We start from the raw sequence: 12,491 nt of genomic DNA on the forward strand, positions 1-12,491 counted from the left end.
ATCTGGAAGACAGCTACCTGGTGAACTGACTGGAAGAGATCCATATGTATACCCATTCCAAAGAAAGGGATCCAACAAAATGCAGAAACTATCGAGCAATATCATTAATATCACATGCAAGTAAAATTTTGCTGAAGATCATTCAAAAGCGGTTGCATCATTACATCAACAGAGAACTGCCAGAAATTCAAGGCAGATTCAGAAGAGGACCTGGAACGAGGAATATCATTGCCGATGTCAGATGGATCTTGGCTAAAAGCAGAGAATACCAGAAAGATGTTCACCTGTGTTTTATTGACTTACGCAAAGGCATTCGACTGTGTGGATCGTAACAAATTCTGGGTAACATTGCAAAGAATGAGAACTGTGCTCATGCAGAGCCTGTACATAGACCAAGAGGCAGTCGTTCAAACAGAACAAGGGGATACTGAGTGGTTTAAAATTAGGAAGGGTGTGCATCAGGGTTGTGTCATTTCACCATACTTTTTCAATCTGTATGCTGAGCAAATAATTTGAATAAGTAGAAGAATGCTGTATCAGGATTGGAGAAAGACTCATTAAAAACCTGTGTTACTTCAACAAACTTTCTTGCTGAAAGTGAAGAGGCCTTGAAACACTTACTGATGAAGATCACAGACTACAGCCTTCAGTGTGGATTACACTTCAGCATAAAGAAAACGATAATCCTCACACTGGGCCAATAAGCAACATCATGATAAACAGAGAAAATATTGAAGCTGTCAAGGATTTCATTTTACTTGGATCCACAATCAACACCCATGGAAGCAGCAGTCAAGAAATCAAATGACGCATTGCATTGGGCAAATTCACTGCAAAAGGCCTCTTTAAAGTGTTAAAAAGCAAAGATGTCACTTTGTGAACTAAGGGTGCCTGACCCAAGCCGTGGTATTTCCAACGCTGCTAACCAAAGAGTTGGCAGTTTGCATCCATCAGCCGCTCCCTGGAAACTCTGTGGGGAGTTCTACTCTCTCATAGGGTCGCTATGAGTTGAAATTAACTTGACAGCAATAAGTTTTTTGGTTTTCATATGCATGCGAAAGCTGGACAATGAATAAGGAAGATGGAAGAAGAAATGATTCCTTTGAATTATGGTGTTGGCAAAAAATCTTGAATATACCATAGACTGCCAAAAGAATGAACAAATCTGTCTTGAAAGAAGTCCAACAAGAATGCTCCTTGGAAGTGAGCATGGAGAGACTTCTCACATACTTTGGACATGTTATCAGGAGGGACCAGTCCCTGGAGAAGGACATCATGCTTAGTAAAGTAGAGGGTCAGCAAAAAAGAGGATGACCCTCAGTGAGATGGATTGACACAGTGGCTGCAGCAATGGGCTCAAGCATAACAATGATTGTGAGAATGGCGCAGGACCAGGCAGTGTTTTATTCTGTTGTACCTAGGGTCGCTATGAGTTGGAACTGACTTGGTGGCACCTAACAACAACAATAAAGTCACTACTCACCCTCACACAGCACACATATACACCCATGTACACAAAACCCACTCACACGTGGACACTTGTGCAGGACCTCCTCCCCTCCCCCACATGCCCAAGCCTAGCTCAGACCCGTAGTGTGGCACTCCTAGGTGTGTCCAGGCCAGGGCCACCTGCACCCAACCATGGAAACCGCATGGCCCCTGACCCTTGACCAGCCAAGAAAAGCACCAAGTCAAAAGGAAAGTGGGAGGACAACAGAAAAAGTAGCGTACCCAGAGTGGAATTCAGTGCAACTATGTCTTTCACGCTGGCCTCTGTTAAAAAGAAGAAGGAAAAAAAAAAAAAAAGCAAAAACAAATAAAAATAAATAAAGTAAAATAAAAAAATTTCAATAAGGAGACCATCAGAGGCAGCCTTGTCTGAGATTTACTGAGTCCCCCCCCAGTCCCCAACACCCCTCTGCCCTGACTCCTGGGCCACTCAGACTCAGGGATCCACCCTAACAGCATCCGGGGCCCTGGTGGCATCCCCAGGCCTTGCCACCAGCCTGACTCCCTGGCCACACTAGGCCGACTGCCTTTCTCCTTCCCCAGTACTCACCCAGGATCACCAGGCCCTTGGTGTCCACCTCGTACTCGGCCCTGTAGGGCGCAGCAGCTGAGCTGTTGACTGTGGACAGCAGTTCCTCCACCAGCAGCGCCTGTACCACCTCAGGGCTCAGCATCAGCCGGCGGTGCTCGGGGATTTGGAGGATGAACCAGAAGAAGCAGGTGAAGGGTCCCTCCCTAAGACAGGTAGAAGTGAGAGGGGCCGAGGAAGGAGCTGGAAGTCTGGCCCTTGCCCAGCCCCTGCTCCTGTGGGAGAAAACCAACTGTGGCTCAGGCTTATTGAGCGCTTACTATGTCCCGGGCATTGTTCTCAGTCTTTACCCGGAAACCTCCCAGCAACATCTGAGGGAGGTGCTTTCATCAGGCCCATTTTACAGGTGAGGAAACTGAGGCACATAGCTCACATTGTAAGCAGCAGATCTGGGGTATGAACACAGTGGCTGGGCCCCAGGGCCCATGCTCTTAATCACCATGCCCATGGCCTCAGCTAATATGTGCCAGCCCCTTGATAAGCACGTTATGTCCACGATCTAACGTGTTTCTCATTGCTGAGATGAGGAAACCAAGCTCGACGAACGGAAACCATACACAAGAAGCCAAATCCCCTAACCATGCCTCAGTTTCCCCATTTCTAAATGAAGGCATTGCATCAGAAGTCTACAGGGCACTCCCCACTTTTTGAGTCCGAGGCTCTAGCAGGGGGCAGGGTAGGGGGCCGGGGGCAACTCACCCAAAGGAGTAGACGGAGCTGGAGTTGTAGTAAGGACCCAGGCGGGTGCTGGCAATGAGGTCCTGGAGCTGTGAGGAGGGAGAACAACCACCTCCATTGTGAACCTCCCCAGGGCAGACAGCCCCAAGTACCTTTCTACCTGGGTGCCCCTTGCTCCTCCTGGCAGCCCTGCTTGACAGAGGAGCCTGCAAAAGCCCATAGGGATGGGAAGGCTCTCCTGTGGTCACACGGTGGTCAGTGGCCGAGCCAGGGCACCAATCTCAGAGCCAATTCCACCTTTTTGTCCCCTCCCCGCCACAGCCAGGCACTGCCCTGCCCTAACTCTCACTTCCACCCGAACACTAGTGGCCTTCTCTCCTCTTGTTTGAAAGCCACTCGTCAACTCTGAAAAGCCCACTCTTCTCCAGAGTGCCCTTCCTCGCCTCCCTGCAGTGGCCTCAGGCACAGCAGCCTGCCCTGACCCGGAGCTCTGCTGGGTGGTTCGTGCACATCAACTATAGTACTGATGGCAGGATCAGATGGTAATATGTGTTCATAAAGCTCTTTAAACGTATAGCAATGACACCCACATTATCACATTTCACCCCAACCCTACAACGCAGGTACTGTTACCATCACCTCCAGCTTACAGATGAGGAAGCAGAAAGCCTTATGCTGGGTCCCCCAGAATCAGACCCTGAGTCAAGGATGTGAAGCCAGTGGGTTAGAGCTTATTTGGAGGTGGTTCCAGGAAACACTGATTGGAGAGTGGGGAAGGGAGGGCAGCAGGTTAGGGCTGTGGGCAGCTGAGGCTCAACCCAACGGGGCCCCTGGGAGATGATGTGGAGCACCCTCAGAATTGCCCTCTACCCCAAGGGTGAATGAACCTGGGGTATTTATCCACCAGCTCCCATCTCTCATTGGTTGAGAGTTGTTCCTGGGCACATTAGCTCCCAGCCCTTCTGGTCTGCCCTGCCCTGCTGGGCAGAGCGTGGCCCTGTGGCTGTGAGTGGCAGGAAGCCCTCTCCAGCAAAGTCGCCATCACCATGTAGGGAAGGTGAGTGCCCAGGGATGTGGGTGGAGTCCTCACAGCCTTGACTACCCTGAGCTAACTTTCCTAAGGTCATGCTGCTTGTAAATAGCACAAACCAAACTCATTGCTGTCAAGTCATTTCCAACTTATAGAGACACTGTAAGGACAGAGTAGAACTGTCCTCCTAGTCTTTCCAAGAAGTGGCTGGTGGATTCGAACTGCCGACCTTTTGGTTAGCAGCCAAGCTCTTAACCACTACGCCACCAGGGCTTCAAATAACACAGGTAGGATTTAATTCAAGTGGCTTTGACCCCGGAGTCCATTAACTTTCCACCCTGTACCACATCCTCCTCCTCAATATCACCTCCGTCATGCCTAGAACAGGGCCATGCTTCCAGTGAGCGTTCTGGACGGGATTGAGCAATTGGTTTGGCGTGGTCAGTCCCCTCTCCCTTCTTGCCATCTCTTCCTAGCCTCTCCCTCCTGCCCACCTCCCAGCCCCGCCGTCCTTCCCTACCATCTTCTGGGCTTTGGCTGTTTCACTGCGGAAGGCACTGGACTCCCGGCGGGCAAGGTCCTGGGAGAAGCGGCGATTGAGCACGCGGAGGCTGCCTGAGTACACCTGGCTGACCGTCACCTCCGCCCTGTACCCTGCCGGGAAGGAGCCAGCAGGGTTAACCAAGGGAACAGATGGGGAGGGCTCCTGTCCCCATGGCTTCTCCTGCCACCCCAAACCCTCAGCTCGGCCTCAGAGTCTTGGGCCTCCAAGGCACCATCATCATCTTTTTCATTATCATCTGAAGTTTATTTGGTGACAAACTCGCCCCAAGCTGCCAGAGAGGAGAGGGGTCCCCAGATGGATGGTGTCCCAAAGCCTGACCCATTGCCTGGTCCAAGACACAGATGACTTGAAGGCCAGAAACCCACATGGGCTCAAAGAGGTCAAGATCATGGGTTAGCCCCTCTATGCAACCTTCCCTCACCACGTTGTCCAGGGATTCCACAAGGGTCTGCTAAGTGCCTACTATGTAGGGATTCACTAGTAAACCACACAAACGAGTGTCCCCTCATGGAGCCAGCAGTGGTGGGGAAGACAGGTTTGACTCCTACAATCCCACAGCTTGTAGAAGTGCCATCCAGAGAAGCACAAGTTTCTACTGAGAGGACATGAAAGGAACCTGTCCTGGACTGGGGTGACCTTTGAGCTGAGGTATGAGGACTGAGAAAGTAAATTGGGAAAAGGAGAGGGAAAGAAGTACCTTCCACAGAGGGAACAGCATGTGCAAAGGTCCTGAGGCAGAAGAAGGGTCACTGGGAGGATGAGGGGCTAACGACCTGTTTGGTTGGAGCAATCAGAGAGAGGGGTGCAGCAAGACATTGGGCTGGGTTGGGCAGGCCCTTACGATAGGATTTTTGAGCAAGGGAAACCATGAAAGAATTAAAATTAGGGGTAACATCATCAGATTTCCATTTTGTAAAGCTCGGTTTTGGCTGATGTACACAGGATGGATTCATAGCCTTGGGTTTATACCCTATCCATTCAATGATCCATTCATTCAACATGTATTCGTTGACAACTTATTATATGCAGGTACTGATCTGAAGCACTTGAGACTATACCAGTATAACAGTGAACAAAACAACAAAGGAAAAAAAGAAAAAAACCCTGCCCTTAAGAGCTTATAGTCAAACAAGGAAGATAGATAATAAAGAACAAACACAGAATATTACCTATAAGAGGTGATAAGTGCTGTTGGAATCAGGGGCTGGGAGTAGGTTGCAATTATAAATACGGAGGCCAGGGAAAAAAGTGACAGAGCCAGCCACGTGTATGTGTACCCGGGACCAGCAAGTGCAAAGGCCCTGAGGCACAAGCTTGCCTGGCGTAAGAGTGAGCAAGGAGGAGGTGAGATGGAGACTGGGGAGGTGATGTAAGGCCTTGTAACCCCTGGGGGACTATGGTTTTCACTCTGAGAGAGACAGGAGCCATGGGAGGTTTTATTTATTTGATTTACTTTATAAAACGATTTCTCTGCTATTGTGTTGAGAATAGACTTGAAGGCAGCAAGGGCAGAAGCAGGGAAACCAGTGAAGAGGCCACTTCAGTTGTCCAGGTGAGGGGTGACAGGGTGACAGAGGCCTGGATGAAGCTGCAGTTGTAGAGAGGACAAGAAGTGATTGGATTCTGGATATACTTTGGAGTTAGAGATGATCAGGTTGCTGGCAAACTGGGGGTGGTATATAGGAGAGAGTAGTCCTCATGTGGTATAAACGGTTAATGCTCTCAGCCGCTAACTGAAAGGTTGGAGGTTCGACTCTACCCAGAGGCACCTTGGAAGAAAGGCCTGGTGATCTCCTTCTGAAAAATCAGCCGTTGAAAACCCTACTCTGACACATATGGGGCTGTCATGAGTTGGAGATGACTCAAGGGCAACTGGTTATCTGATATAGGAGGAAGAGAGAGGTGAGGGAGGAGCAACTGAAAGATGAAATGGCCCCACCTGAGATCTGGAAGGTTGGGAGGCACAGGTTTGGGGAATGAGAGTTGCAACCTGAACATGTAGGATCTGAGATGCCCCTTCGACCTCTAGAGGAGAAGGGACACCAGCTATAGTGTCTGGAGCTCAGGGGAGAAGCCCTGGCTGGAAATGCAAATTCGGGAGTCCTCAACGCATAAAATACAGTTAAATAAAGCCCGAGGGACTAGAAGAGATCACAAGCAGAGGGAGAAGCCTCCAGCAGCAGAGACATTCAGAGGAACTGAAACCATGTGAGCCCAGGAGTGGAGGGAGGACAGGGTTTTGAGGCGGAGGGTTGAACAGAGTCCAGTGTGCTGTGGGTCAGATGCATGAGGACCTGGAACTGGCCTTTGGATTTAGCAACATGGTGTCTGGTGACCTTGCCAAGGGCGGTTGGAATTGTGGAGTGACAGCCAGGTTGGGGAGGTCCCAGAGAGACTAGGGGATGGAACTGGAGGCAGCAGCAGGGACACAGCTTTTGAAGGGTTCATTGCCAAGGGGAGAAAAGGAGTGAGGGGTGGCTGGAGAAGGACGCTGGTGGTGGGAGCAATGAGCGTGTGAGGACTGGTGAGGTGCTGGGGCCAGGCCATCACACGGGGTGCAGAGGGGCTGGGACCCGGTGCCTGGTTGAGGCCAGCTTAGGGCAGGCAGGGATGATTCCCCTGCAAGGACATGGGGGCAGCTGGAGGGTGTGTGGCGGTGTCTCTGGGGCTTCTCTTCCGAGTGGTTCAATGTCTTTATTGAAGCAGGAGGCAAAGGGAGAGTGAGGAGGGAGACGGAGGTGCTGGAGGTGGGAGAGGGAAGCATGAAATGTCTCTGTCAGGAAGAGTGAGAGGGAAGGACCAGGGAAGGCAGTGTGAGTGGTGGTGGCAGCATTAGGGGCCCGCGCTGGCCTGAGCACCAAGCGCCTTGGGAAGCCAGCCAGCTCCTCCCTCTCCTGGGCAGGGCTGCCTCTCAAGCCCAGTTGTTGGCTCCTCACTTTGGGCTCCTCCTGCTCCCGCCATCAGGCTGCTTGTTCATCTCCACTCCAGACTGGGAGCTCCCTGAGGGCAGGCATGCGTCCACTCATCTCCACACCCAGTGCCCAGCGCGCACCCCGCGCAAAGCCTGGACCAGGGTGGGAGGATCAGCACCTCCCGGAGTGCCCCTCCACCCTCAGTCACTTGGGAGGGGGGTTGGCTGGCTTCCCCCAGCTAAGGTTTAGGAGCACACACCCCAGGGTCCTAGGCCCATGGGGCACCCCTCCTGGCGGGGAGGGATTCACACCAGGAGCGCAATCAGGAAGAATGTCTCCCTGCAAAGAAAGACAATTGGCAGGCGGGTTCCTGCCGTCCACCCTGCTGCTCTGTGGTTTACCCTGAAGACTAATTATTTCACTGCCTAAGGAGGCCGCAGCAGCCCCCGACACTATCTGGGGCATTGGCTTCTGGCTTCCTGCCAGTCATGAAGTACGCACGGCTTCTACTCCTGTCACATCCTGCTCAGCTTTGTGCAGTCACAATCCACCCTATGAGGCCTTGCTAGCAGGCCCGCACCAAACCTAAGGTTCCTGACAGTGTCCCCCCAGAGGCCAGTTCCAGCCCACCTGCATGCCAACCCCTCTGGATCTGGGTCTAGGCGGATCTCCCTGATGGCTGCTCCAAAATGTATGCCCTCAGTTCTTTTCAGTGGGCCTGAAATCCCTCCATGAGATTTAGCCAGTGGAAATGCTGTCTAACTTTTGCAGAATGTTTACTGAGAAGTCTCTGATCACTTAGGCTAGGGGTGTTGTCCCTGCCACAGGCTCCCATGCCCCACCTGGTGTTCCTCTATCTTAACATAAGCCATGCGTTACAATAACTATTGTGTCTGACTCTGCAGCTAAGTCGTGAGGGCGGGGGCAGAGCCTGACAACAAGCCTGGTACACAGGAGGTGCTCTGGACTGAATGAATGAATGAGTCTTCCAGAGTACAGGGAGCGTTTTTACAGGCACCAGCTAATTTTGTTTCTCCACTACTGTCCATCACCAAGAATTGAAGGAATAAGACGCAGTCTCTATCGGTTTTAGAGTGAGACGTAGTAGGTGCTCAACGAATGTTGAATTTGGAAGGATGGATGAATGAATGGGTCCAGAGCACGGGCCAGTTGCTCCTGGGGCTCCAGGGGACAGATTGAGGCTGTGATAGCGGGGAGAGAGGGCCAAAGTTAAGGACATGGGAGAGGCCCCAAGCTCTCCAACTCCAAGCCCACCTTTCCCTGTTTGTTGAATCCTCATGTGCCCACACTGGGGCATGAAAGACCCCTCTGGAGGCCTGAATCCTGTGTCCCCCCACTAGTCTCCCATTAGCGCTGGGGCCTGGAAACACAGAAGTGACAGAGCTGTGGTCCCCGCCCTAGAGAAGCACCAGGCTGAGCTCAAGTGAGCAGAGTTACTAATTGGTACCTTGGCACCCCGGTGCCATGGGCTTCCGCCAGGAGGGATGGGCTGGCTTAGAGCCCCAGGGGTGCCCCAGGGGCAACCCAGGAGGGCTGAGGGCAAGGGAAGGCAGTGTTTACACTCCCTTTGGTTTGTCGATTCACAAGAACGGGGTCTTGGGTTCAATTCACAATTGGCCGAAGCAGGGAACGAAGCTGAGCCACAGGACCTGGAAAGTAGGACTGTAGCTCAGAGAGGCAAAGTGACTTGTCCAAGGTTGCACAGGCTTTGCTAGGCGTTGCTGAGCCTAGAATCCTGGTCCATCCTGCTGTGCCCCCAAGGCCACCCCAAGCCCTCCCCAGGTACATCTCCCGGCAGGCCTCCGTGGTTACCTAGGAAATACCAGAGCAGGACCCCCACTGAAGCCAGCACGACCAGGGCCAGCCACAGGGGCGCCAGGCGGAGGTAGTCCCGAATTTTCCTCCTAGAGTCCGAGGCAAACTTGAACATCCCCTCCGGCTCTGCCTCCTCGCCATCGCCTCCATCGCTCTGCCCGCCAGCTGCGTGGGGGGCCTCAGCCCTGGGCATCCTGGGGGAAACAGACTGAGGTTGGAAACAGGCTGGCATTTGCAAAGCAGCCTTCACGGAACACCAGACATGCACGTAAGTTAGGCAGTGCCCTGCCTTTTAGGGAGGAGGATAGCGACCCCAGGGAGCTTTGCTTGGAAACTAGCACCGAGCCCAGTTCACAGAGGACGGAAGCAGTCTGAACGGCTCGCCCAAGCTGGCAAACAGCAGAGCTCGGGACCCCACTTTCTCACCTCCACCTGCCTCCCTGGGCTCCAAGCGTAGCAGAGGTTTCAGAGCCTGACCACCTCCCCGATGCTGCACCCACAGGCAGAACTGGAGTAAATGGGGTGCATGTGTCTCCTTTTCACTGGAAAAGGACATCATGTTTAGTAAAGTTGAGGCTCAGCAAAAACAAGGGAAAGCCTCCGGGAAATGGACTGACATGATAGCAGCAACAATGGGCTCAAACATACCAATGATCACAAAGATGGCTCAGGACCAGGCAGCAATTCTTTCTACTGCGCACAAGGTCGCCACAAGCCAAAGGCGACTCAATGGCAACTAACAACAACCAAGTGCCTATAAACCAGTCGCTCTTGCCCCAGTGTCCCTTCCATTGGGGATGCTTGTCTTCCTGCCTGGCACAGCTTCTCACAATGTCAATGCCGTCAATTCCCTCCACCCCTCCCGCAGGAGCCCCTGAGCCAGCACTGGGCTGGGGACCTGCCCTGCCTTCAAGCAGCCAGCCAATTTATCTCCCGCCCTCCCGAAAGTCTCTTGCTGGGGAGAAAGGAAGCAAAAACTAATATTCATTTAGGGCCAGCACAAGACAGTTCACAGGTGTCACCTCATTTAATCCTCTAGTCACCCAGGGATGTGGGGACCATTGTCACCGTGGGTTTTTCTTCCTCAGGGCCACTCTGTGCTGGACACTTTATGTGCATTATTTGTTTAAACCTCCAAACATCTCTGTGAGCCAGACTCTGCACCCATTGGGCAGAGGTGGAAATTGAGACCCAGAGTGGTCCAGCAACAACTCAATCCAGGGGTTTTCCTAGCCTCATTTTCCAGATGTGATTTTAATATCTGGCATTCAGCACCAGCCACATTTTACAGACGAAGAAACTGAAGCCCAGAGAGGCTAAGCCACTTGCCCAAGGTCACACAGCAAGTAAGTGGGGTTTGAGCCCAGGTGTCTGACTGGGCTGGTGCTCGGTAAATGAGCTGTTAATTAACAAGTCATGATTAAATAATTTAAATCATAACTGAGAGTTGCCCGCCTTGGAGTGCTGGGCCCCCTGGGCTGGCAGCTCTGTCTTCAGACCTGCAAGCAAACTTCTGAGAGTCCACTGATGTCTGGGGCAGGTTTTCCCACAGTACAGAGGAGGCCTCCCAGCAGAGCAAGGAGTCCAGACCGTGGGCTGTTAGTCTTCTCTCACCACACCCATAAGTTGCCACTCTGGCTTTAAAATGCACCCCCAGATGCTGAGGGGCGTTGGTTTGCGGGAAGGCTCAAGGTAAATTGTCCCCTTAGGGCTGTGTCTGAGCTTGGGAATTTACACAGTGGATTTTCTGAAAATGGGGCTCTCCGTGATGCTCAAAGTCTCCCAGATGGATGCAAGGCCCCTGGCCCTCCTCCTCGCCACCTGGCTCCTCTTGGAACCCTTCCCAGCCAAGGGTCCCTGGCATCCCTGGCCCTCCCCAGCAGTCCCCATCAGATACAAGGAAGGGAGGGGCTGCAGTGATTCTCAACTAGGCTTGATACTCCCTCCCTCTAGGAGCTGGAGCTGGGGCCGATCCTACTGGTTTTTATGGGGCCAAAAAAAAAAAAAACCTCATTGCCATTGAGTCAATTCTGACTCATAGTGACCCTACAGGACAAAGTAGAACTGCCCCAAAGGGTTTCCAAGGAGCGGCCAGTGGGTTCGAACTGCCGACCTTTTGGTTAGCAGCTGAACTCTTAACCACTGTGCCACCAGGGCTCCTTTATGGGGTCAGAGACGGTAAGTGTCCTATAATTGGTAGGACAGTCTGCCCACAGTGCCCATGGCACCCTGGGTGAGAAACACGGACCCCCCTCTTACAGATGAGAAACGGGAGCTTGAGAGGTGAAGACTTGCCCAAGGCCACAGAGCAGGACCCAAGTGCCTAGCACAGAGCCACCTCTGTACTGAGCTGGTCACCTGTGTCCTGAGTAGCTGTCCCTCACAACCTGCACTGGGTGGCTGGATTGGGGCTAGCCCAGGTGGTGGGCCAGCTCCCTGCCCTCTCTCAGCCCCAGGCCCCCTCCCTCTACCAGAGGTGACCACACCCCTGCCTTACTCTTGAGTCTGGATCACCAAGGAGCTATTTCTGGATGACTCACAGGGCCGTGGGGACGCGGGGGCCCAGAGACAATAATAGATGACATTTATTAGTCACAGAGATATGCTGTTTCCAGTGCTTTATGCGCATTCTCTCATGTAAGCCTTTAAAAAACCCCAAAACCAAACCAGTCGCCATCAAGTCGATTTTGACTCATAGCAACCCCATGTGTGCAGAGTAGAACTGTGCTCCATAGGGTTTTCATGGCTGTGATCTTTTGGAAGCAGACCACCAGGACTTTCTTCTGAGGTGCCTCTGGGTAGGTTCAAACCGTCAACCTTTCAGTTATTAGTCGAGCACTTCACGATTTGTGCCACCCAGGGACTCCATAAGACTTACACAAACCTGATTATCCCCATTTAACAGTGAGACAAGCCAGGCACAGAGAGGTTGGGCAAAAGGCTACACAGTTGCTAAGCAGCATTTCCAAACAAACCCAAGCAATTTATTTCCAGAGTAACGTTCTGACCACTATGCTCTACTGCCTCACAAATCACCGGTGTACAGATGGGGAAATGGGTTCAGAGAAGATCACAGGTCCACTAGACTAAGCGCCAAGAGGAGCAGTCCAGGTAGGACCCTCAGTCAGCCTCACCTGCTCCCAAACTCCAACATTCCCAAGACTCTGTATGACCAGTCTGCTGCCCACCCCCTCTTCTAGCCATAATTTCCAACACGCCCGTCTAGCAACCTGCCAGGCGATGGGTTCCGGGACCCTGGGTAAGTTAAGCCACCTCCTCCTCTGGGCAGTCCCTGATCAGATCGACAAGACTCTCATTTCTCCCCCATGTGAAAAGGGAACCACTTGAAGCAGGGCTTGTGTCATGTTCACC

General features: G+C 52.4%; 1 protein-coding gene across 1 annotated transcript in view; it reads right to left on the bottom strand.

Annotated features, from left to right (window-relative positions):
• TMPRSS6 (transmembrane serine protease 6) overlaps positions 1-9,312 on the bottom strand; it is a 40,704-nt gene extending 31,392 nt beyond the window's left edge. The window contains exons 1-5 of the mRNA XM_004374031.1: positions 9,117-9,312; positions 4,327-4,460; positions 2,798-2,865; positions 2,060-2,244; positions 1,732-1,773 (exon numbers count right to left, since the gene is read on the bottom strand). Of these exons, the coding sequence (XP_004374088.1) occupies positions 1,732-1,773; positions 2,060-2,244; positions 2,798-2,865; positions 4,327-4,460; positions 9,117-9,312 (625 nt within the window). The remainder of the gene's footprint in view (positions 1-1,731; positions 1,774-2,059; positions 2,245-2,797; positions 2,866-4,326; positions 4,461-9,116) is intronic.
• Positions 9,313-12,491: the final 3,179 nt, after the last annotated feature.

Source organism: Trichechus manatus, unplaced genomic scaffold, assembly GCF_000243295.1.
Source record: "Trichechus manatus latirostris isolate Lorelei unplaced genomic scaffold, TriManLat1.0 scaffold00027, whole genome shotgun sequence".
In the NCBI taxonomy this organism is placed as follows: Eukaryota; Metazoa; Chordata; class Mammalia; order Sirenia; family Trichechidae; genus Trichechus; species Trichechus manatus.